The 26703-nt window shown below is 36.1% G+C and overlaps 2 protein-coding genes across 10 annotated transcripts in view; one reads left to right on the top strand and one right to left on the bottom strand.

The window, feature by feature from the left end:
- Nucleotides 1-3072, top strand: part of AK5 (adenylate kinase 5) — a 104979-nt gene extending 101907 nt beyond the window's left edge. For both annotated transcript variants that reach the window (XM_068952786.1, XM_068952785.1), the window contains one exon: nucleotides 1653-3072. In XM_068952786.1, the coding sequence (XP_068808887.1) occupies nucleotides 1653-1763 (111 nt within the window). In that variant the 3' untranslated portion in view covers nucleotides 1764-3072. The remainder of the gene's footprint in view (nucleotides 1-1652) is intronic.
- Nucleotides 3073-5056: 1984 nt separating this feature from the next.
- ZZZ3 (zinc finger ZZ-type containing 3) overlaps nucleotides 5057-26703 on the bottom strand; it is a 65438-nt gene continuing 43791 nt past the window's right edge. For 6 of the 8 annotated variants that reach the window (XM_068952777.1, XM_068952776.1, XM_068952778.1 and 3 more), the window contains 10 exons: nucleotides 21755-21893; nucleotides 20158-20305; nucleotides 19957-20075; nucleotides 19589-19663; nucleotides 19306-19407; nucleotides 17828-17923; nucleotides 13527-13679; nucleotides 10076-10210; nucleotides 6657-6757; nucleotides 5057-6273 (listed from right to left, as the gene is read on the bottom strand). In XM_068952777.1, coding sequence (XP_068808878.1) covers nucleotides 6129-6273; nucleotides 6657-6757; nucleotides 10076-10210; nucleotides 13527-13679; nucleotides 17828-17923; nucleotides 19306-19407; nucleotides 19589-19663; nucleotides 19957-20075; nucleotides 20158-20305; nucleotides 21755-21893 — 1213 coding nt within the window. In that variant the 3' untranslated portion in view covers nucleotides 5057-6128. The remainder of the gene's footprint in view (nucleotides 6274-6656; nucleotides 6758-10075; nucleotides 10211-13526; nucleotides 13680-17827; nucleotides 17924-19305; nucleotides 19408-19588; nucleotides 19664-19956; nucleotides 20076-20157; nucleotides 20306-21754; nucleotides 21894-26703) is intronic. The other 2 variants (XM_068952782.1, XM_068952783.1) reach the window with 1 other exon arrangement.

The raw sequence follows: 26703 nt of genomic DNA, 5'->3' as shown, positions 1-26703 counted from the left end.
AAGAAATCTAAAAGAATGCCAGAAGGAGAGAAGGCAGTTCAGCTAAGACTGTAAGATACCTGGGCAGCGAGGCCAAGGAGACCGGACCCAGTGCAGGCCCAGCTCATCAAAGGCTGACCAGACTGGTGCTGGGTGCTTTCCACTGCTGAAACTGCTGTATTTGAACCTAGGCTGGATGGAGGCACCAGAGCTTGACAGAATGTGGCAAGGGACCAAACTTTGCAGCATCTGTGGATACCACTAAGAGTCAAGGCTCGTGAATGCAGTCGCTTGCTGGTTCTCTGCGAGGAGCAGCTGCTGACTCCCACGCAAACTGAACACTGAGGGACTGAAATGTATTTTGAGTGCAGTCAGACTGCACAGGAGCTGCGTGCAAGCCAACACCAGCTCTAAGGAGGATTTCATGGCCTATTTCAAATATGTGTTTTTGGAGTTCGAAGTTCCTTTCCCTTCTCCTGGCAGAAAGAAAACCAATCAGGAATGTCCTCTCCAAACATTGTAATTGTCTGATATCCTAGTCAGCACCTTGGATATGATTATACAGCGCACAATTCAGAAAAATAGTCTTTAGCAAAATTGCCATGGGTGTAGCGCAAATTGCATGATGTGCAATGTACAAAAGACTAGGCATAGAGGAGCAAACAGGAAGCTTGCTTTTGAGTAGAGAATCTCAAAACTCTCACCAGGCGTTTGAGAGAAACCAAAATATCAAATTCATTCTGCTTGGTGTACAGAGGCAGCACAAGTGCTTCTTCTACCGCTACTGTGAAGGCAAAAGTTCTCAAACAATAACGTGTATAACGCTGCATGGAGCAGACATGAAACTCATTGCTTGATACTACATTACATTTTCTTAGTAACACACAGAAGTATTACTTGCTGTGAACGGTGTTCCTCATCGCTAAAATATAGCTACCTACCTTCCTCAGAAGGAGAGGCAAATTTGGTTGTGTGTTTGTTGAAACCCAGTCATGAAAAATAGCTTGACCAGTCTGGAGAACCTCTGCTCAAAACAGAATCTTTGGGATGTTAAAAGAAAAAAAGAATTATTCAAAAAAGTGAGTGGTCATACAACAGAACAAGCGCCACTGCAAAACGTGCATTGCCTAAACAAAACTAGGACCAATTCACCAATCTTGAACATACAGACACCCACTAATACACAACCTTGCTAAGTCGTCGTCACTTGGAAGCCTTTAGGTCAGTCACAGCATTATATACTCCGAGACTTTAGATACAATAAACAAATTAACAAGTCAATGCTATTCATCTTTGTAACAGTATGATACTGAAGTTACTGTTTTTATTTAAAAAGATTTTAAAAATCTTTGGAAACTGTTCTGTGCATCAAAGATGTCATGTTATTTTAACACAAGTACTTAAGAGAAAGAGCTTAACCTCCCTCATTTGATGAATGCACTTTGCTGCGGACAACAGAGCCTACAGAATCTTCTCACATAAATCTGTGGAAATGTAGTGAATAATTGTTTTATGGAAGCTGCTCCTCTATGTTAGGATGCTTACAACATCAAAGAGAACTTGTATTCATATTGTGCCAGGTGGTTTTTTTTTCAAATTTAGATTGTAAGATAAATTAATTATAACTTAATCCAAACTAATGTGTTCATCATAGGCTTTTTCTTCCTCCATAGATTGATGCAGAAGGAACACCAGGGGATGTTTTTCTGGAAATCTGCATGTCAATTGACTCTTTTCTGAAAAAGGAAGAGGCAGCATTTTCTCTTTCAACAGAATTTCAGTAATGGTGTGTACAAAGCTTCATTTCACGTGCACTTGATGGTCATGATTAAAATGCTGTTTGAAGCAATGCTGTCTGCAGTCTTGGGAGGTATCTAGAATTTGTGCATGTGGTATAAATGTCATTTTAGATGAAACCTTTTTTCTCTATTCGTACAATACACTCAATAGGAAGTGGTCTCTATGCTAATTCTACACTAAGTACTGTATATTGTTTTATTAGTTGTTTGCTATTCATAGGTCAAAAGCAGCATGGTGAACAGCAGCTCCGGTTTTTATTTCATGATCTCATACATTTGATTGAGAGTCAGACACATTGCCCAGTCAGCAAGGAGCTCTTCAACCAAACCATTCATCATACAGCACATTAAGATTGCTGCATATAATTTCCCATTGGTTAATATTTCTTTTAATTAACAGTATTAATTTTTGTTCTATCACTTAACTTGTTCTTGATTTTTAGTGACTGAAACCTGCTCTGTTCTATTCAGCTGTAAGACAGCTGGAACTATAAACTAACTTACAAAGCTACAGAAATTAAAATAAACTTTTGAAATGCCCCCAAAACACTTACTACAACAAGAAGCAGAAAAAATCGTTGAATGTGAACATACGATTGACTGTCGTGGAAGTCTGTCAATCCATTATAACGGAACAGACCCAGTTACGGAGACAACCTTACCTTTTGCTGGAATCTTTGGATACTATAGTGACTTGCCAGTTTGTGGGCTGAGGTGAAAATGATTATATAGTGCAGTTAAATGTGCAATCCAGTTATCCACGTTAATAGTTTTATTAGTTGAAATTTATATACGAAATTGACCATGAACCAGAACGTATTAAGAAGTCCTTCTATCATACTTCATAAGTATTTCAAATGCAAATTTAAGATCAGCATCCGTTGCCTTGTAGTGACATTGCCAAAACCTTGAAACTGAGAGTGCAAAAAAAAAAAAAAAAAAAAAAAAAAAAAGGTCAGGGATTATTTGATTCATATTGCTTGCATTTTTAATAGGTCACTTATCTACAATATCTGCAAAAAAGTCTGTAAAAATCGTATCATATTTCTGTTAAGTTAACCAAAATAGTGTGTAGGTTTTTTGGTACACTGATAGCTATCTAAAAGCTTGTTTGACATTCCTGTAAAGTAACTGCATCCTCTTACTGAACTACTGGATAACTTCACAGTTGAAGTGGTTGCATGATCGCTCTTTCTGTCAAAGTGGTACTTTATGGGGCAGATTTGTATTTTTAAAGTTATCTTTCTTGTAATGAAGATATAATACAAATAAAACGTACAAAAGTGAGGAGTAATGATTTCTGTTACAGTGTACGTGGGGTTTAATCCTTCTTAAAGCACAGTACATCATTTGAAAATATAGATCAAACCAGCATGCTTGCAAAATATGTCCTTTTTCCATTCAGAGCGGATTCTTCCTTTTTTTTCCTCTTCCTTGGCATTTTGCCCAGTAAGCACTAATTCAATTATTCATCAAGGGACTGTTTTAGGTATGTTCTTATCCTTTATATCCTGGACGCTCCTCCTTGCTTGTGTCCTAAGTTTACCTCTGATGCTCTAGGAATGCATTTCCAACTCCAGAACAGTGCCATTCAGTGACGAGTAGCGTCTGCAGTACATCAACTTTGAGCAAGAGACTTTCAGAACGTATCAGCTTGAAAAGGCAGGTTTTTCTAATCTTAGCTTTGAAGCACTAGGAGATGTCTTGTATTTTTCCAGAAATTAAAGGATTCTGGAGTTACCACGAAGCTGCAAATTCATCTGGGTAGTTCAGTATTTTTATTACTTCTAATTACAACATAAGTTTAAAAAACGTATGGAATATCATACTTGCACAGAATGGGAACAAAGGTAATAATCAGCTGCTAATTAAAAAAAAAATCACTTACAAAGTTATTTTACATACATTTCCAGTTTAATTTTTCTTTCTGCTTCTCCTGGCCCTTTCTGTGGAAAGAAACAAAAAAAACCCTGTGCTTGATTGGTTGCATGTGCACTAGATACTATTTGCACTTGTTCATAATGTATGCAAGAGAAATAGCTGTATATGCATGCATTTATACATATTCAGTAAAAATGGACATATCCAAGACACTTCTTTCCTAGATAATTCAGTTTGAAGTTCTCCTTCTCCTTCCAATCTCATTCAAATTATATCATCTTCTTTTGCTTTTCCTAAGCTGTCCTAAAGTTATGATTACATATCTGCATTTAAGCATATCTTCACTGAAGTACTTAGTATGTTTTCCTCCAATAATTTTTTCAGGAAATCAACAGAAAACAAGCATTATTACAGATTCTCCCGAATAATAAATCTTCATCAGGTCTGCTTTCTTACAAACAGCATGAATGAGTTGGAAAACACGTTTTTAATAGTACTAGAGAGTCTCTTGGAGCGGTATCTTTTTCCATTAAAGAGAAAACTGAAATAAATCTGAATGTTTGTGTTGTATTTTTTAAGGTTTATTAAATTTCTCTAAGCCTATGAGATATGCGAGATATGTTTACAGATGATACATCACTCAGTGTTTTAGTAACTGTAAAGTATTACCTTCTAAATAGATTAACTGCTTAAACTTTCCTCTAAAGCCAAAAATGTCTACACCTGAATATTACTGTGAAAATTAATACCAATCAGGTTATAAGTAAAGTTATTAGGTGCAGCCAGGCAATTACCCTTCTTATTACCATATTTTTAAGCCCAATTAGTTCCTTTTATAGCTATTTGCTCTGAATATTCAAGTTTTAAAGCAATTGGAAATCTATTACAGTTAAAAAATAATCAATGTTTCTGAATCACAAGCTATACATTTCAGTAAAAAATATATTAACTAAAAATATGTCACAATAATTACAAAACTTCTCAGACATTGATGTATTTTTTGGCTAATACAGCGTACCAGTACTACTAAAGTCCGACTTTTCTGTAATCTGAAGAAAGAATAGTTTATGAGTAAGGTATGAGAAAACTGAAATGTTAATCCTGCAAGAGGCTAAGCATATTTTAGTTCTCACTGAAATTAACAGTGGGGGAAGGTGCTAGGCATCTTACAGGTCTGCACGGTGAGGACTTGTATGACATTAAAATGTACTTTTTATGTTTTTCATCTTGATTAAAAAGTCAAAACTACACAGAAAGGAAGTCACGGCAAGCATTCTCTATATAAACAGACTGTATCCACATAGTTTATTTCTCACAGTTCTCCTGACAATTGAACATTATTTAAGAACATACTGTATACACAGATAAGAAGAAACATACAAAATGTTTTAAATGATGCACAACAAAATCCAGCAGTATAAAAGAATGCATGTGAACCCTTGCTCACTGCTCAGGCTAAATTTAATCACTGTTTAAATAGTAATAAAAATACAATCTTTCATGGATCTTGTGCAGACTACAAAAGAGGAAAAATTATTACCATATATATGATTTATATTAGGCAGTTTTCTTTGATGAGTTGCACTAACAACTCCAAATACAGAGGCAGAAGGCTGTGTATTTTATTTTAAAGGAGTTAATGTTGAGTATTAGAGACTTTACACAGTTACTACCACTGGCACTTTTCACCATATTTTGTACACATCACATGATCATCTTATATAACATTACATTTAAAAAATATATCTGAGTGACAATTTTATAACATTCACACACCATGAGCTGGTTAAGGAAGCAATGCCACAGTTGCCCCCTGTAGTGCTTCACTGTTGGTAAATAGAGTTCATCGTGGTTAAAAAAAAAAAAAAAAAAAAAAATTTGAAAGTCAATGTGATTAAGCAGCTCCGATTTAATAAAGGCCTGTAACCAACCATCACTGAGACAGTGAGTATTTTTTAGAGTACATCCTAGAAGCAAACACTGTCATTGGTTAAACCTTGCCTAAACAAGTCAGTTACTGTGCTGAAAACTATTTCACAACAAAACTGCAAGCTACTAAACTGTTTTTATATAAATACTTCATCTCCTCTGGATCTCATTGTAACCAAGTTCTTCAAAGCCTTTGGAATTTACTCTATCTTTAATGTGTGCTCTCATTTCTGGCTCACCCTTTTGTATGGTTTTCTTTTTCTTTAGATTCACCACCTAAAAATGACTAACGTGGTGAAAGAAAAGTCTCCCAGTGAAACCTTCTGCACACTAGGAATGTTCAGCTGCTGTTCAGTGATCTAGAACCATGACAGTTCAAAGCTGTAGTTTGACAAGTACACCCAGGAAGCTGTCATGCTGTGAGCGACATTTCAGGGAAAGCAGAAAGTCTTTCCAAAATGTGCACAGAATTAACAATGGTGCCATTGTTATTTTTCAAAGAGGATAGTTAAGCCCAAGATTGTAGCTCTGCTTCCCATGTCATCTATTTGCTGGAAAGTAGTTTGGGTCAAGATAATTGTAACTGGTGCCCTGGGACATGCAGTAGTCTCTGTCTAAAAATGTCTCTGCTCTGTAAATAGGCTCTAACTGATGATCTTCCTTATGAATCTCTGTTTCATGCAAACTGTAAGGGAAAGAGAAAAGATAATGTTTTATAAGTCAAGTATTTTTCTTATTTTTAACTTTCAAAAAACAGTGATCATATAAACAGATTCATGCCAAATTTAATACCAGTTACTTCACAAAATCTTATTTCTCCACTACTTAACAATACAAAAGCTAATCTGCCTGCTGTACTGAACAAAAAACCCCAATTTTTACACAACCTGAACATGCTTATCACAAACATCCCCCTCAAATATATACTACAGCATCTTCCACTTCACCTAACACAGGGAATGACGTATGCTGTGCTGGAAGAGAGACGCCTAACATCCACGGCAATTAAGCCACATAAGAGATATTCAAGTTAATTACAAACGACAAGTAGAAGCATATGCTGCTCACCAGTCAGAACAAGAATCACAGAAATCCAAGGACATTTCTTGAGGGCAGTCTTGGCAATGCCACCGAACACCCTGAATAGGTTCAATTCCGCAGTTATCACACTGTGAAGCAGATTGAAGAACTTTGAGAAAAAGAAACCTTAAGCACTTAGTGCACCAGTAACAGTTACTCCAATATACCATATACAAAAATATGTATGTTAGTTGGTTACTGCTAGCCCTTATAGCTAAATTCGTATCATCACAGACCATAATGTATTCATGGATAAAGAAGTCCTCGTGTTCTAGGACAGGCCCTCCGGAGGCTTGAGGATTAATCTTGCTTGATTTCTCTTGCTTCGCTCCCCGCTCCTCAATCACTCCATGTTGAGGTTCTCCTCCTCCTCAAGAAAACCAGACCTAGCCCTACCTGCAGTCCATGCTTATCCTCAAATGGCTGAAAAAATTGGTAGAATATGATACAGGGCCTCTCTGCCTCTAGGGTGAACGTGATGTCTCTATAGCCTAAGTCCAACAATGGGAAACATCTGAATATGGACCCAATTTCCATAGAAGAAAGCAGCAGTAAGACTAGACCACTTGAGCTTGCAGTAAGGCTGTTGATGGGCTGTAGGTAAGGACAAGAAAGGTTAGACTGATGCTTTTTTAAATTCAGGAAGTGTAACACATAAGTGGGCTGAAACTAAAAGCCAGTTGGCTAGAAAGGAAGTGGGAAAATTCCAATAAGGAAACAGAAGTCTGAAACTAAAGCTGGGCAACAAAGATATGAACTCATTCCCTGAGAAGAATTCAGGGGCAACGCATCTTAAGATCAGCTAAGTATGAGAGGAGAGTGGCAAGAAAAGGAGAAAAGAAAGTGCAAGTAAAATCATAATTGGATGCTTGGGATGGTAGACTGGAGGGGGAGAAATACTAAGGTTTGTTTTCTTTTTTTGTTTAAAAAAAAAAAAAAAGACTTGAACTGCTAAGCAGGGAGAACCATTCACAATCAAATCATGATGAGTGCTGCAGAGACAGGATTGAAAAGGAAAGAGAAATAGGGGAAACAAGTCTGTGCTCACAGACGCTCATCCTGCTTTCAGAACCTGAAGTGACACTGAAAGTCCTCTTAACACCATCTGAGAAACCCGAAGCCTCCTTCAGCACACACCAAACATCTTCAGTAGAGATCAGCGAGTGGGCTGCCAACTTGCAAGCTAAAAGTAACGGAAGTGATAAACTTCTAAGACCCCCCCAATATACTTGCTGTATAAACTGGACGCTGTGAGTAAATGAGGCCGGGATGAAGGAAGAAAAAGGGCAGGTAAACACCTCAGAGAAGTGGAAGAAGTGAGAATTCCACAGCGAAGCCGTGCCTCTGCCACAGGTTTGAACAGCGCTAAGCAGGCATTCGGCTAAGCAAGCCAGATTTGTATCCCTCCCTTCCGCAATGAAGACCTTCAAAGTTTGGGGGCTGATAACACAGAAGGGCTTACCATATTTAGAGCTGTTCTCTGAAAATATCCAGTTCAATGCAATGCTAAATACATTAAAAAAACAAAACAAAACACACACCCACAGTTCCAGTTATCTCAAGTTAAGAGCCAAAAGTGAGTGGAAACTCTTGACCTTAGTATCGGCGCCCTACCTTCCTGCCTCTGCTGTAAAACAGAAATACCGCGGCCTTTCATTTTATTAAAAATAAAATAAAATAAAAATTCATTAATATTTGCAAAGTACTCCAGCATTACAGCGCTGAAAGGCATTAAAAGCCCACAAGGGAGTCAAGATTCTAATATTCAGAGTAAAGTTTGAATAACATGTAGTAGATGAGGCTGAAGGCCACACAGAACCAAAAAAGATTTAAAAAAACACCCAAACAAAAAAAAAAGGTTCCAAATGGCTGCTTATTAAATGAGCACTGTCCAGCCTGTGCTTTGAGGGAGGCAGCACTCCAGTGGAAAAAAATATATACATACTCATGCAATTTCATAGCTTACTATAATGCATAACAAAATCAAATTCAGGTTGCAAAGAGGCTTTTTAAACTTCTGAATGCTTAACATGGCATAATGCTAATTTGCTGTTCTAAGTGTAATTTAATGTAGAAAAAAGCAACTAGTTTCTTCTCTAAAACTCTGCTCTTTCGATCACAGTTTTGATTTTTTGGTGGAAAACACAAACTTTCTGAAAAAAAGAAAAATAGAGCCTCCTTCAGTGGTCTAACAACATGATTAAGACTGTCAATATAAACTAATCAAGTTGTCTTACTTTTCCAGTCATTTTGAACTGAACTTTAAACTGAATACCCTTTCATTGTGATAGAAATGGGTATAAGAAAATAAGTCTAGCTGCATAATGCATTTCACAAGCTGAAGAAACTGCTCCAGCATAGTGGCCAGGTACACAGAAAATCCTTCGCAAACCAGGAAACATAACTAGAAAACTCCCTTTCTTTTCATGTCTCCTATTACTGGCTGATGCTGGGACACCACACTGTTTTAACTTAATGTTTATTTTCTTAATTTCACCTAACCAGTCCCTCATGCCCTTGCTTCAACTTCTGCAAGTATTACTTGATAGGATTAGGAAGCTGCTACATTTTTTTTCTGTAGTGAAAAACAAACAAAAAAACCTGTTAATCTACTAGCATTCTCATTCCACATCTTCATCCCTTCTTTGGTCTAAAGTGGGGGCAAAATGAGTCCAAAAGCATAATCAGAGATTTATTTTCAGTGAATCAAGGTCAAAACAGAATGAAGTGTCAAATGGAATTCTGTAAGGAAGTAACATGGCTCTAGCCCTATAAATATGTTCTTAGTATGGATGCAGAAAAGATAGCATCTTACTAATTTTCATGCAGTATCAAAATGAACGTTGGTGAACAAGATCAGATTTCAAATGGATTTTGACAGGCATCTATCTGAGGAAGATAAAACCAACAGACAAAGTATAATGCCTCTCCAGAAATGATCATTCTCCATCTTGTATTAGTGCAGACAACTGTTTAGGTATCTGTTCTGCAGAAAAAACCTGACGGATTAGTGCAGGTAAGCTGGACACAGTTAACAGTGTCCTATAAAGAAAAAACATGAGGATGAGCATATAAACATGTATCAGGAGCACCTACTGCCAGATAAAGGAAGTGGTCTTTATTTTATTCGATCTTGACTTGAGGTGTTCAGTTTGGGGCAGTCCCATCTTGCTTAGAGTACAGAGAGTCCAAACAACAGCAGTATTCTGTGAAACGTGCTAGCAAAAATAGTGATGATTAAAGAAAATGGGGCTTGTTCTGATTAAAGAAAATGAGGGAAAGCAAACATGCTGAGCAAGAATTAAGGAAACATATATGCTATACTAAGTAAAGTCATCTTACGAAATCCAAACTATGTTATCTTTGAAAATGTCTACACTACAGAAAGCAACATCAGTTCATTTTACCTTATATCCCACATGCTGCACAAATCCACTTTCTGCATGCATCTGCTGGAGTTTCTGCTTCTTCAATTTTTTAAACTCTAAGAGTTCTTTGTATTCAGGTAACTCTCGATATGTTATTGGAATACTCTCTTCATCCTGTTCATGGAAGAAGAGACGTCTTTAGGAACACTCTTACCAGTAAGACAGATTCCACGAATCACTAAGTATGATTAATTATCCTTTGAGAAGATACTGGCAAAATATTCTAAGAGACATACTAAGAAATTTCTTCTAGTAAAGTACTTAGCTATAGTATAAAACGAGATAGTGTCTAACTTTAATTCCTAATTTTTCTTTCATTTTAGATGATTACCTTCAATTTGCACATAGTCTACTTGTCCATACATTGTGGGCAAAACGGCAGCTGCAGTACAAGAGTTAGCTTTTATTTAAGACAAAGCTAGTTTATTTTGCTTGTAAATACTTGGCAACAGATACGATGATATTTCAGAATTAAAATTTCATGCAAGTTTTATCAACTTAATTGACCCTTCCCTTTATCATTCTATGGAACATGCATATTTAAAATCATTGTTTGAAAGTACCTTCAAAGCTGTAAAAATATTAAAACAAATGACACTCAAAAACTTGTTTACAGATTTAACAATTTTTGCACAAGCTCAGATTTTTAAAAGACCATAAATCAAGACACATTCAAGCTTTCACTATATGTATTTTTTGAAATGAACACAGACAATCTTAACAGTCTTAACACCTCACCTTAACCAATAAGTAGTGACAAGAACTACTCATCATCACTCATGGTCCTATGACCACAGGATTAGAAGTTTTAGAGAGTTATCCTGTCTTGTGCCCACCCCTTTACTTCATATTTGCTCTTAATAGCTTACAAAATATATTTTTTCCAGAAAATTTTCAGAAGTTATGAAACATTTTGTCTCCCTACATGCTGGCGCCTACAGCTTTGCCAGAGATTTAAAACAAATAGTTCTCTCCTTTAAAACAGCGACCATCCATCCATCTTCTTCATCCAATTTTCGTCAAGGAAAGTTGTGGGCCTCTATGTTGTGAGATAGGAGAAGCACTCATTCCCCTTGAGATGTCAACTGCAAAACAGCTATTTAACTGTGGCAGCTGTACTTGGCACTTGACAACTGCTTTCAAAGAGGTCAGATCTTCAGTGTTTTAAAGCACTTTTCAGATCATATATTGATAGCAATTTTTAATGATGAAAAGCAGCTACAAGGGAACAATGAAAACTCTTATAATGCAACCTATGCATATAATTTAATTCTTTATTTTTATAGATTCTTAGAAAAAAATTTGCATTATTTAGAAAACATTAAATGGAAGAAAGGTAAAAGGTTTGCTGTTTAATGTGAAATTTCTAAAGGCCTTATCAATTATTTAATTTTAATTTTGAAACTATTTAAAGGACTGGACTGTAAATATTTCAAAAAATCATGATTAAATGACATGATTAATTGTGTGGTGATAACCTACATTCTTTTCATATAAAACAGGGGTTCATCTCCTAAACAAAACTCAAAGTTTTTCTGAAAAATACTGCCCAGCACAGAATGACTATATGTTGAATAAACTACGCTATAAAGACTCCCTGTGTGGACACTTTATTCTGGAATAATAAGCAGCTGCATTCCCGAATGATTAGATTACTTGCAAAATGAAGTAATCACAACAGAGTGAAATTACTTTTCAGTTGAGAATAGAGCGTCCTCATTTAGAAATAACTCATTTATACTAAAAAGAATTTTCAGGAATAGTTATGCCAGTCAACAGTTACAGTTATGCATAACAGTTATGCACTACACAGACAACATCTTTTGTTTTTACAAAGGAGCAGCAACTGGTACTTCCATTGTAAAGCAGTCAAAGAAAATCCTTCCTATAATTTTCTTGCTACACCAAATCTCCTCTCCACCATGCTAGTGCATAGTATCTTTCTCTGAGGCAGTGACTGTAAATAAGAGACCTGACTATTATTATTAAAAGAGAACCCAGTACATTCATTTTGAGAATAGCTAGTGATCTCTTTTTAATCTCTTTTTTCCTTTCAATATGCTTCTCTCTTGCATTGATAATGGGGATCTTCCTGATAACTGAGCTCACCTGTGTCTTTCTACATCACTGCAAGCAGATTTCAAAAAAAAAAAAAAAAAAGGGACACAGTAACAGTAAGCAGCAACTTCCAGCAACTTCTATCAAAAGGAAAATAAATCCCAGTAGATCTATGGTGCCCATATTTTATTATAATTAGGACATCATGAGAAAAAACAAATAGCTCTAGGAAAATATTTGAAAATATTTGGAACATAGGTGGAAAATATGTATTTTAAAAATAATACGGAAAAAAGAATGTGTGTTGTAAAAACAATACTAATTTGCATCTCTTCTAATATGCAGTTTTCATGCCACTTAACATTCTTATCGGAATATGCTAAGTTATCAGAAATCCCTTAAATGAAGAACACCACCACCACAGAGAGAAGACAGAACCTGACTGAAGATGTGATTGAAGACTGAGTAATAGATGAGCAAATTTAATAATTTTAGGCAGATTATGCACTACATGTAAAAAAAGTCAAAAAGAATGAACGGACTTACACCGGGTGACCTTAATACGTTCTGTTATGCAACAAGCTTTTGAGACACAAGATGTCACTAGGCTCTCAAATTGAGCAAGTCAGCCCCTTCCACTCTAAGTACAGTAAAGCCACAGTGATTCACACAAGCTGAGAATCTTGCCCAGCATTTTAGCAGTAGGATATAGTCTCTGTATAAAATGGAATATATGGAAATCTGAAAGACCAAATTTCTTGCTCAAATTCCTGTAGTATTATTGCATGTTATAAGTTAGAAAACTGGAATAGTAGAAGCTGTAAGAATATATCGGGTCAGGATGTGTACTGGAATTTCCATCTAAAAAACATACCATTTAATACTCGAGGACTAAGTCTATCAGCTCATACTTTGAAGTAGATTAAAAAACTTCCAGCAGTTGATCCAGTCAGTGAAGAAAGTCAAAAAGCAACAACGCTAATGGAATTTGATTTTACCAGGGCACTAACTTTTCTAATACTACACAACTTTAGCCAGAATCAACTTATATACTTTATATGATTTTCAAATTGATTTGATGTCAGATCCCTTTTTGAAAATATGCAACTAAAACTTTTCAAAAACGGTTTCAGGACAGAAGTGTTACTACTTTAAATATTTCATTTCTGATTTTGTCTATATTTTCTGTGTTTGGGGTCTTAATATTAACAGTGCCTTTGCAACTCAACCTGGCTCATGAATCCGACCATAATTCAATACTTACTTGACAGTTTTTGTTTTATGACAAGAACGCTTAATCCACATATTAGTCATTAAACAAGGTTAGGACGACAGCAAGCAAGATATTCTGCGAGTGATTTAAATGACATACCGATACTTCCTCTTCTGCTGCAGTATCCATATGGCTGTGAAAGCTGGATCTGTCATCATCTTCATCCATATAAACTGGAGGTTCATGGGATGTCATGAAAGTTGAAGGTTTGAAAAGATGTTTATTTAAAGGGTGCTGCCGTCTACTTGATGACTATGGTGGAAAAATGATATATTTTAAAAGATATTCATTACTCAGTTACCATTTAAGTAATCTTTGTCAATAAAACCTCATCAAAAATTTGCTCTTTTACACTAAATCTATCATCTTTTCCATTATTTTTACTAAACCTATGTATCAGAGCCTCATATAGCTGTTTGGGGTTTTTTTCTCCCCATAAAAAGTGAAATCAGATGAACAGTGGAACACTTTTTTTTGTAAGAACCCAGTAAGAAAGAATCCTTACCATAAATATCCTACCATTTTAACAGTTAAAAACTGAAGCACACAAAGATTCAAAGTCTTTCCAGAGTCAGAGACACCGTTAGTGTGAGACTAGGCAAAGCTGTAGTTTGACACAGGTCCAAAACCCAAGAGGCCAGTCCAAACTTGACACTTATCATCATCAACGTCTTGTATTAATTTGTGCCTAAAAAAAATCTAAGTCTAGGCTAATTGTCCAGATTTTTTCCCTCGTCTATGGAGAGAAAAGGCAATTGTTAACAGTAATTCATTCCTCCGTAAGAGGTTTTCTAAGAGTTGGAAAGAATTGCTCTTTGAAAGTACTTTTTCATCTCCAGCGACTGGAAAAGAATCCTAAAAAAAAGTTAGATGAGATAAATTATTCCCTTAGTGTGTATCTAAAACTTTTCAACTTTAATGCTGTTTGAAGGTGCAGAATGCATGGCAATTTTAAAATAGATTACTAAAAGGCACTCAGCCCCTCTTACTTATTCCCCATGGAAGAATATTAAATATCAAATAGAAGAAGAGTTGGTGAATGAAACTGACTCAACTTTTTACTTAGATATTTTCTAGACCAGGATTTTGACATCTTAAACACATTCCACAATCTAAAGAAAATAACGTCAACCAAAAACTAGAGGTATAACAAGATTTTGTTAAAGTCATATGGCAGAGAACTGTCTTGCACTGTGTCTAAGCTTCTGTCATGAAGATAAAGCATAACATATTTACCGTAGTTAATATTTATCTTTTTACACAAGGATTTTTATCCCAAAGATTACTAGACATTTACAAACATGTTACACTATAATACAACCACTTATCTCTAAAGAAGGATTCAATAATTTAACATTATTTTACAGTTGTGCATGTAGCTATGCAGACAAAAGTTTAACAAGGAATTGAGATTAGCATTATTTACTTTTAAGGAAAACATTAAACTTGTAATAATAATTAGGAGCTGCTACCTCAGATCTGCAGAAGCATTAATATGCAAACAGTAAAAATGAACATTTTGTTTTAATACTAATGCAGTATCCATTGTGTTGAAGTTTTTTCCACCTTCTGCCTTATGATCATTGATTTCCTGTACCTGGTTTCCTTTGAAGGTTTCACACACAAATAAAACTTAGATTTATAAGGTTAAGACAGTGTTTCAGCCTTAGCTGAGAGTGTGATTTCAATTTTCTGTTAATATAAGCAAAACAGACCTGGATTCAACACTAGATCTGGAAATCCAGAAAGGAAAACCATGTCTGCACTTAAATAGCATCCCCATTACACACATAGTTCTGGCCAGGGAGGGAATTTAACTGAGGATTTGAAATCTCTTTTTAACATGATTCTGCTGTTGGTGAAGAATGAACTAGAACATATGAGGATAAAAATAATTCTTCCTGTGGGAAATACCTCTTTTGGAATGCTTAATACTGGAGGAGGGGGGCGCTAATGATAGAATATGAACATTACATCGGAAACGATGAGCCATAATTGATGAACAGAATAGCAGAGTCCGAGATCTCCGATTCTATTGTATTTTGACCGGTAGTAGATGATGGTTGAACAGTAAAATAAACTGGTTGATCCTGTTGTAAGTGATACAGAAGCTTAAACAGGAGACATTATGCCATATGAGAAGACACATACAGCATCTCCAACAAGAAGACCAGGGGATGACCAGGCTTCTCATCTCTCCACTAATCATTTCAAAAAAGCATACTGGGCAATCTTCATGGAGAAACATAAATAGCTTTTCCTTGTGAAGCACCTCTTTTTACGCAATTATTTGTATTAAATAAAACTATGTTTTTCATTCTTCCATAGATGCGTGCTTTAAGTATCAGCATCCAAATTTCATATTCCTATTACCAGCAATAAAGCAGATACAGCAGGTTATAATATACAGGCATACTCAGTATGAAAACAAGCATAAACACAGCAATCGTGATGCAAACTTTCAATTCCCCTTGCATTTTCTTTCTGCCACATTGTTATCTCCATTGGAGACTTGGGAATAACTGCAGCCTTGTACAGTGCTGTCAATCTGTGCTTTAAGTAAACAGCTATATTAGTAGACTGAGAGCTCACTTCTCTCACATATACTACCTGTTTGACTTTTTTCCATCCACTATATTTTTAGGTGGTTTACAAATATGCAATGGAGAGGCTAGTGCAAATAGGAGTTCTGCTTAATACAGACTGGGGACAATAACCTTACTCTTATGACTTGGTAATAAGGGTATGAATCAAACTGAAAACAGACACAAGTATTACATACACGCTACATATACTAGCTTAAGAAAAATCTGTAGGATGGTAGCATTATTATTGTAGTATGAGAATGTTAAGAATTTCATAAAATCTGTTTCAATCTTGATTATACTGTGTATGTATGCAGATCACAAGTGTTAAAGAACTTTGAGGATCACTGTTGAATATAGAGAAAAATACGTTTAAAGTATCACAGACGCACTGATGAAGTTAAGAGTACTCCCTGTATTCAGCTAACACAGTGATCCACTGCCTGTCAGCGCTGCTCACATTCTGTAATAAGTCTTTCCAAATAAAACTGAGAGGAAAGAAGGAAAGAAAAGTCACATGACCTAAGGTTAAGAGGACGTAAATAATCCCAAAATTTTTCAGAACGGAATTTTCAAACCCCACTGAAATTAGCCCCACAGTATGGTAAGCAATACAAGTAATTCAGAGTTCTAACAGATGGATTTAACCACAGTATTTAAGGTGTTAATGTTCCCATAAAGAATCGGATGGGGCACTCATCCTTTGTCATTCCTGATAACAGAACAGTAACTTCAGAGAAAACAAGGAGACAACTAGGGATCTGTAGCATTTTAAACTACTAGAGACTAGATTTGGTAGATCTTGCTATCAGGCCCCTCTGACAGTTACGGAACTTTACATCCCCAACTTTCAAGGGACTAAATCTGCAAACATGAATTTTTGCAGAATCAATATAAGGCTTACTCTAGTCCCAATCAGAAATCACCACAGACACCAGGATGCAAAAAGTAACGTTACTCCACAGAGTGCCAGTGCAGCAGTTCAAGAATTTCTGTAAATACAGTTAACAGAAACAAAAAAAGCGATATTGCCTGCTTCAAATACACCAATGTCTAGCGTCCTCATCAGGACTACGTGGTTTACATCAAAATACATGACTGATCTGCACAATAATCTAGGGTATTTTGTTTACTTTCCTAAACTAAGGAGATTTCTCAGGGACACACTCTTTTCTCACCTATTCCAAGATCAGGAAGAACACTATATTTTAGTGGGAAGGAAGAAGAGAGAGAAAAATCTATGGATAAAAAACCCTTCCGGAGTAAAATCAAATCTCTCATATATGGCAACTGTAGATGGTTGTAAGTGTTGCAAATCAAAACAAAACAACATTGCAGAATCAAGATTATGCTTGTGCTAGTTTAGTATGCTCAGTTATTCATAATTTTCTATGTTTTTGTTAATTAAAGATGACTGTACACCATAAGTTATAGGGCCCTTTATCCTCTTGCAATAGAGCTCTTCTAGATCAAATACAGTCAACTCACAAATGCAGAAAAAGTACCCCAAGACCAAATCATTCAGCCCTGCTAGATCAGCCTGCAGTCTGACTGCTATGCTCTTTTCTGACACGTAATTAATACGTGTTGATGTGAAACTAGAGTAACACCCAACTTGCTCTACAGTGCTAAAGCAAAAGAAAAAGAGTACTTTTATCAATGAAGTAACAAACAAACACAAGGTATAACAACCTGCCTAGTTAATAATAAAGCACTAATGAAGACTTAAATCTTTTGAAAATATGAATGATTTTGATTCAATTTGCATGTAAATGCAAACAGAAATACGATATTTCTGCTGTAATGTTGTCTCACCTTTTTGGAGTATAAATATAAGTTCGGAGTTCTTCCTGGAACTGGAATACCAGCTTTAGTCAGTTTTATAAAATATTTTTGCACCCTACTGGCAACCTATGAAAAACAACATACAACAATTAAATGTCAGATGAAATATAATTGGCTTTCACTTCAAAGATTGCCAGCATAGTTACACTAGTTCAGAATATAAGGGCAAGAAATCCTACTCTGCCTACTCTGACTACTCTGACCTTCACTCATTTGCAGAAAGATACCAGTGCATTTGCAGTATTTCCAGACACACTGAAGACTTTCAGGGAAAAAAACTGTCTAAAAAGACACAGAAAAAACAAGCAAAAACAATGAGAAGGCACACAACTTCAGCAGTTTGTTACTTACTGCAACTAAACTTATTCTTCCTTAACAATGACAGATAAATTATGCACAGTGAGTATATATAAAGTGCTTCTACGTTTCATTTATGAAATAAGTAAACACACATTTTAGTTTTTCAGTACAGGTAAATATACTTGTAAGCATAGATATGATCAGAGATGAGATAATGCTGTACACTGAAATACTTACAGATGTTTTATCTGATAACATATTACTAAAATACAGAAAACAAAGCACATCAACATTTTTGACTTAGGCTCAACATGAAGATATTACAATTTTAGGGGGAAAATGCCTACAAGCCAGCTGCAGAAACACTCATTGCCTCCAGATCTAGCCTCATTTGTAGATCTGGGCCCCAGCACAGAACTAACTCTACGACCTGCAAATACTAAAACATTTGTTTTTTCTGCAGTAGTGAGGTGGAACTCACAATTCAGAATGGCTCTTTCTACAGGAAATTCAGCAGTCCAATCTGACAGCAATTGATGTCACTATACTTACTAAACTGAATTAATGGATGCTGTCAAAATCTAAGGAACAACAATTAGATTAGATTAGAGAGTTTTTGTCAGGGGTTTTGAGAACTCCTAGATTTCTAGATTTCATTGAGAAAGAAAGGGTCAGGTTTGTTATTAGTCATATGCAGGCCCTGATGTTAAAGTTCTAAGAAAAAAAAGGTAACTGAAAAGATGCTGGGTTTTATTTAATGCTATTAAACAAAAAAAACCCCTACAAATAAATCTACTGTGAGTTTATGTTAACTCCCAGGACACAGTAGCGGATACCAGTACTACCACAGCCAAGACACTACAGTGTTCAACGAATGCCCAAGAATTCCTATCTTTTTCTATGAAAATAAGCTTTATTGCTTTCATTATGAACATTACTGGCTTGTTAAAAAAAAAAAACAAAAAACCCTCTTTTCCAGTTCCTCCTCACTTTATGAATTGTTATTTTTGCCAGGCAAATCCCAAATTAGAAAAACAATTACTTAGTGTTGAAAAGCCACTCAGGATACAATCCTTTAACAGTGCCTTCTAACAAAGCCAAAAGATGTAACCAAGGAAAGGGATTACTTTTCCAAGTGTTCTTTTTACCTGCTTTGCTGTTCTATTTCCCAGCTCATCAGCTATCTTCTGCCACCGTCGGGACTCTACTTCCTCTGGTGGATACTTCAAAAGCAATTGCTCAAGTTTTTTCTAAATTAAGCACAAATTAACAGAAAATATAAACACATCTTTCCTAGTAGAGGTATGAGTTGTCATGAAATAAACATGTCTATACATTTCAATTTCTAAGTTCTTTAAACATTACTATACAGTTTGCTTTTATTCTCATGTACGTTACTACAATTACAGAAATGGAATGGTTTCCTATTACCTGTTCTTCTACAGTCCACAGCTGGTTAAAAGTTTCGGGTTTGGTCTCGTCGCAAAGTCGCCCTCTTATCATCTGCTTGAATACAGCATATAAATTGGAATAGGTCTTTAGAAAGAAGGAAGTTAGGATCTCGATTTTAACCCTCTTCCTACGTAAGTAAAACCAAGCCCAAAACAAACAAATGCAAGAAAAGTTGAACTAAAATTTGCTGGAACTAAACATTAGTTCTCTGATTTGAGTACACAAATAAAACGTCATTACCAACTTGAACATTTTAAGTAAAAGTTTACGTTATCCACACTCCTATATTATAAACACTTAAAAGTTGCAATCTTGTAAAATTTTGTCTTTTCTTTCGTAAAAACTACCTGTGGACGACTGCTTGTAGAACCTTCTGGACCATCACTTAAAGGCAATACAGAGTACGAAACAGACTCTCCATCCTTCTTGGGATCCAAAGGACTTTTTGGTCTTGCAGGTATACCCACTGTAAGCAACACAAGAAAGGAAGTATTAGACCTCCAGGTTGGTAAATTTTTTCTTACAATTTACACTTATTTTTCTTTTACCTTTGTCAAAAATCAGCTTCACTCTCCTACTGTTACGCTTTCGGTTTTTGAATTCTCTCTCAAAGTTTCCAAGGCTAGTGGTGTATTGGTCCCAGGAAATCTCAGGGAGCTGAACAACTCTCTGAGGATATGGAAGACCCATATCAACCTGGAGGGGGGGGGAAAAAAATCAAGTGAAAAGCAATATTTAATGTAATTGTTGTTCAAAAAAAGGAAAGAAAAAAAAAGTTGTGAAACCCTGAAACTGCTTTTTAGGTAACAGTGAAACTCAAAATCAGTATTTTGAAGTGCCATGCAGCACACAGCCTTTATATGGGGAAGATATTTTTGAAGAGTAATACACAACAGTGCACATAAAATATGCAGCGGCACGGTCAATGATGGCTTATTGGGCACAGGAGTTTAAAATACATATTTCCCAGATGAAATCAGGTGTTCTGACTTTAATATCCTGTTACTTTCTATCTTTATTTTTTTTTAAGATACTGTTTGTCCAGGATTTGTACCTTTCTTAAGAAACACAGGAAACTATGGGGTGCAAAGTCTTCTCGTCTGATAAAACCTAAACCTCTCCCATCAAAGAAACTAATGTATATTCCACACTGATTTTCCTGTCTTCTGCCTAGAAACCAACTGCTGCAAGGCCCATCACTTTATTGTAAGGTCAGCCTTACAATAAGCATCATTCCTTTGGTTCAGAGGCAAAATACACAGGATGCTTTCAACTAGCATTAATGTTTGATATGATTGTATCAGGGAAACACAACACTATTATATCTTGCATGCTATTAACTCATGTCAAAATTTAAAGGACAGACAACCACTGAAACCAATGGCCCTAGGTCAGACCTCTCTATAAGCCTAGGTCTCTACAAACCTAGGAAAAGGCCTCTATAAAATACCTACCTTATTCCCCCCTGAAAAGCAATATATTGCTATCAGACTATAAGGTCAAGCATATCTGTCATTGGAAGATATGATAGAGAGTATTCAAGTCTCAAACATTTTTTCGGTGTCCTTGTAACTACATTTTTTTCCCTTAAGCGTAAAAAGAACATGCTTCCTTATCAAAATTCACCCTCCCCCATCACACAAAGTTCTAGTTACGTTATCCAGCACTCACCCAGGTACGTTTTCCAGTGTCATTTTGGTTTTAAGTTACGAACTACATTTCCTGCTCTTTAAGTACCCTGCCTGAAACCAAATTAACTCAGAGCACATTGAATTCCTCTAGTGACAAAAGTAAGGAAGTCTTGATCTAATACCTTACTACAAAGTCCTTTCAGTCATCTACAGATTTCAGTGTCTTAAAATGTCTACACTGCATTAGAAGTTTAAAATCACATGTCTATGTGCCAAAAAAAAGCAAGCAAGCATATCTAACACATTTTTTGAAAACCTGTTATCTTACAGATTTAATAACCAAACCCAAAAAGCACAGGGCCATTTTTGCTTATTAGAAAAAGAACTTTAAACTAATAATGTTTATGCAAGCATATATAAAATTACCTGATTTCTACAGATGATGAATTACTACTTATTAAAAAATAAAAAATAAAAAATCTGAGTAAAACTTAAGAAATGCCCAATGAAATACCTTCTTCTGGAGTCTTTCCACAAATCCAATAGGATCTTTCAGGGCTTCTCTCTGGTGTTTGCCTAAACTTTCAAGGTCTTGAACTGCTTGAGTACGTTGAGCCTCGAGTACAGCAATCGTCTGTAACAGTCTCTGATAACTACAGAGACAAAGGAAAACATCTCACTAAATTTTTCTTTAAAAGCAACCCCCTCCCACCAAACTAAATACTAGCCATGATTAGCTACTAGCATCTACCAGATTTCGCAGTTTATCTGAAACAGTTTATAGACATTTTTACTGAATTATATCAAATCTATTCTTAAGCAGTAGATGAAGTTATATAAACCAATAAAAAATAATTAAAAAAACCCAAGTTGTTCCTTTAAACTTAAATCTTACTCTAGCTAAAGTGTCCCTCTGTCAGGGACAAGTTTTTTATGTTCTCAACAGCTATCATCAACCGTCAACTTTGCTTATAAGGGTGAAAAAAAAACCCCAAATCACAAAATTTCTTCCCCCTTTCAAAATAAGCTTCCTTCCACCCCAACATAAATGGCTCTATTATGAAATTTTAGTATTTCACTGAACCACCCACAGGGTGGATAAGAATGACTTAGAAACTTTGTGTCTAAACATTTCAGAGAAGCTTCAGCTTAGAAGAATCATTTACAAAATGTAACAATAAACCAAGAAACAAGGAATATACAAGAGATCCCTTTAAGAATACAGAAGTTGAATGAAAATGGCAGTATTCCCCCAAACCTGTCATCTGCATTCAAATAAGATTCTGATTTTCTATTTAAGAGATGCATCTGATAGTCACTTATGTGACTATCATACCTGTATCTGATAATGTAACCTGCCCAAACTGCCTTCTGTGAAGCTCACTTGGTGACAGGAAATGATACAATCCTGTACCACAGCCTATAAAAAATGAGTAACTACATTTAATACCTTTTATTAGCTTTGCAGTTGTTGGCTTACTTTCTGAATTAAGCAGTTGCCTGTGGGCCCTATTGTTGCAAATTATTATGTAGCAATTTAACTTTCTCATGAAAACACTTTCTGACGTTTAATATTAAAACTCTATTTTAATTCAGTGCAAAATATGACCTAACATATTAAAATCAGATAAAATTTATTCATCACCACCCCATTTCAATAAATATTCTACGTCTTCATTGCTAGAACAAAGACAAACCTAATGCTCCGAGCTCCCCACATAGTCACACGAGATCCAAAGGTTATTAAGTTAATGCAAGCTTTTCAATTAACTATACTGGCAACTGGATAAAGCTTTAAATGGAAGGAACTAAAGAGCTTCAAGACAAAATATAGACTTCCTGTCATCAAATATTTAAGTTTCTGCCATAACATTAAACTGCTTCCTCCCCCCCAAAAGGATAATTTTCTTCCTACTTAAACACAGTATCTGAAAACATAAAGTACAAGCCCTGAAATTTGAAACTAAAACACTGAAATTGCTTAAAACAGTAAGATATAATTCTGTTATGAATTAATAGCTATTTAAATTTGCTTGCAGATACTGAGGTTATATGCAACTGAGAAGTAAACTACTTGTTAAATTCGCCATTAATATTGTACCACTACCGGCAGAGCGCTCCAGTTTCTTCTAACGAAACAACTCCACATAAAAACAACAACCACCACTAAGCTGATAGCAAGGTAATTAACAGCGTTATTCTTGAACAGGCAAATTAAAGGACTTGAGAAACAAATTTTGTGAAAATAGCGACAACACCTCAGAACCATCGGCTTTTTCTCCAAGACAGGCAATTCAAAAGGCTATAGGCTCACAGGAATCAATGTCTCCACTTAGCTTCCACAAGTAACATCCGATCGCCGCCCACCCTTGCGCCGGGCGGCCGCTGGCCACGCGCAGGCGAGGGGCCCCCAGAGACCGCAGACTCAGCAGGGAAGTCCGGCCACAGTAACGCCGGCCGAGTAGCGCTCGCAAAAAAGTCCGACATTTGCATCTAAGATTTCACATAAATATCTACTATCCTTTTTTGAGCCGTTTTACCTTGTTTACTCAAACTGCGTTTAAGTGATTGCTTTTCAAAAAGAAACAAAAGTCACTTTCTTAAAAGCATTTACATATTTTGAAGAAAAAAAAAAGAGTAACGTTGGTGATTTTAGAAGAAATACTCGTTTTAATAAGGATTCACATGTGTAGAATATGGGAAGACCCTTAATATGGTCTTATATAATCAAGCTTGAATGAAAAGAGTAGAAATTACAGTTGGGAAGAAATAACAAACAAAACAAGAATCTAATGACTTCCTCTCCTCATTCAAGTGCTCACGTGCTGTCCTCATTGAAGCGACCAGGGAACAGAAGTTAAATGGTTCAAAAACGATCTCTCTGTTTTTGGTGGAAATATGAAAAATATTTCATTTCACAATAATTCAGAAACAGTTCACGTAACGTTAATCTGCAGATATGTAGCGCTATTATCACAAAATATTTCAGGAGAGAAAAAGGTTTTTGAGTAAACCATTCAAACAGATATGCCAGCATTTTTTCTGCTTCTGCTAAAGAAATGCATTTACTTGGAGCCAAGCACTTTAACTTCCGTACTCAGTTTTTATGAATGGATGTATTCTGAAGCCCAGTTTGTATGTCAAAAGTTTGTATGCCTTTTAGCTCTATGGCTCTACATGACTTTAATAGAGCCAGGCACTCCTCTGAGAAAGCAATTAGTCAAGTAACATAAACGTTGAGCACTTTTGAGAAAGCCCTGTCTTTTCTGGCTTCAAGCAGTAACACAATACCTTTTACTGCATTAACTACGGGTGTGTATGATTTACATGATCATTTCAATAACAGTTTTGCTATCCATTTTCCCAGAGTCTCTCTGAAAAAGCCTAACAGCTGCAATTCAAACTACTTCCTGCAGTTGCTCGAAAATTCCCCCCAAAATTTAAAAAGCCTAACGAAGATAAGGCAATGGCTACTGGGAACAGAAACCTACCTGGAGCCCAAGTCTTTACAGCCTGCTTCAAAAGTGGCTTCATACTTCAATTAGCTAACCAAACAGCAACCAATTCTAAATTATCTAGCTACAATTACGTAATTGTCTCTGAAAGATTCCTGAGAAATTACCAAGGAAAATCATCACACCTCACCTTCCAAAATAAACCAACCTCACTTAACCAAAGATAAGTCATTTGAGCAAGCTTGCAGTCAGTCATATTACCTACACTGATTGAAGTTCCACATCTTCCCAGTTCCGTAATTACTAAATTATTAGCACACACCAAGTCGCAAGCATATACTTCTCTGTAGGAACACTCCATTCTGCCGAACTTCGGCCCGGGGTGTCCACGATTCCAGTACTAAAACGCCACTCTTTTTCTAAATCACACTAGATTGCCGAGAAGCTTACACATTAATACTTCAGTAATACAGCACGCTACAGGAACACTAAGTATCTCTACGCTTAAAGAACGTCAACAAAAGGGGTTTACTATTTAAAAAAGGAAAGTCATTTCTTCAAAAGATTGGTACTAATCAGCAAGCACACCCACGGCGATCGATCGTTCTGCTGTAGCGTTAGCAGACACCTTTTTGGATTGCTCTGTAAAATAACTACTACGTAGCAGCACCGATTTTCTGGACTTGCTGCCGTAAGCAGGCAGTTGTTACGCTCCCCGTTTCTGTGAGCCTGCTTCCAACAGCGATTAAGGACACAGCAGCCACCCCTCCTGTCCACGCTAAAGCTTGAAAATAGTTTAACTACAGCCTGAGTGACATTCCTTTTGATTCAGTTTTCTGAGATTCACTTTTGAGATGCCAGGATTATCTATTATTTCCATCCTGTCGTAACACTATTTACATGTCCAGATCTAAGCACCCAGCATTAGATCACAGACTGTTTTTTCCTTGCACTAGGGACAACCAACCAGATTTATAAAGCACAGATATCTGCGTCAATCGGCCTTAAGGACAGCACAAGTTTCTTAAGTTTCATCTTATCTTTATACTAAATGACTGAACACTAGCCTGTGTAAGAGGCCATGTCATTCAGCATTTCTAAATAAATTAATTTTAGCATTACAGAAACAGTCATTCAATCACAGATAATGCTAGTTGCTCTATGGCTTCTGAAGGCTTCTCTTTCAAGATATACTACTGTACTTTAAAACTTATGTGAATGAGCGATCTGAGGAATTATTATTGTAAAAATCAAGAACTGAACTTTCTGGTAGCTAATTCAAATCAGCGGATAGCATAAAATGAGCAAGTGAGGCTTTTCAGTTAAATTCTGTTAAACAAATATGAGGCACCAGTTTTGTCTGGTTGGACAATTTAAGGGGCAGACACAGAAGTGGCTGCTGGTAACATTTACCAAGTACCATAAAAACACCAAGCCTCCTGTGAAAACAAGCCCCTACAAAGACAGAACCTACAGAAGAAATTAAGAACATATGAGGAAAGTGAGATGGCAGCCATTGGCCCTATCTCAGCCACAAAAAAAGAAGAAATTTCATCACAAGTGCCTTTATCCAAAGTTAATTTACATATGGAGTTGAAAATGGCAAATACTCCTTCAAAACTCTACTACCCACAAGTTGATGAGTTTTCCTGATTTAATACTCCAACATACGTGCAATGCACTCTCTTGCCTTTAAGCGAGAGACTCGGGAACAGCAGTATTACTTCTACTTTCCCCTCAAATGAAAATAAGTGAAACTTATGGAAGGAGGCCCTTTTTCAAAATCCAGTCCTTATTCCCTAAGGCAACTAAGCTTTTTTAACCTTATGTGATTACATAATTGCCTCCAAAATAATGATACAATGAACAGTTTCACATTAACTTATTTGATTAAAATTGCCAGGCTTGGATTGCCTCAAAGTTTTACACGGTATTCGCACAGTCTATCTTATAGGCACATAACAATGTTTATTATTTGCCTTTGGCATGAACCGCTCATGGATTTAAA

This window comes from Struthio camelus, chromosome 8, assembly GCF_040807025.1.
Source record: "Struthio camelus isolate bStrCam1 chromosome 8, bStrCam1.hap1, whole genome shotgun sequence".
Lineage (NCBI taxonomy): Eukaryota > Metazoa > Chordata > Aves > Struthioniformes > Struthionidae > Struthio > Struthio camelus.
Note: the sequence above shows the minus strand (reverse complement) of the source record. Positions and strands in the feature narration are given on the sequence as shown.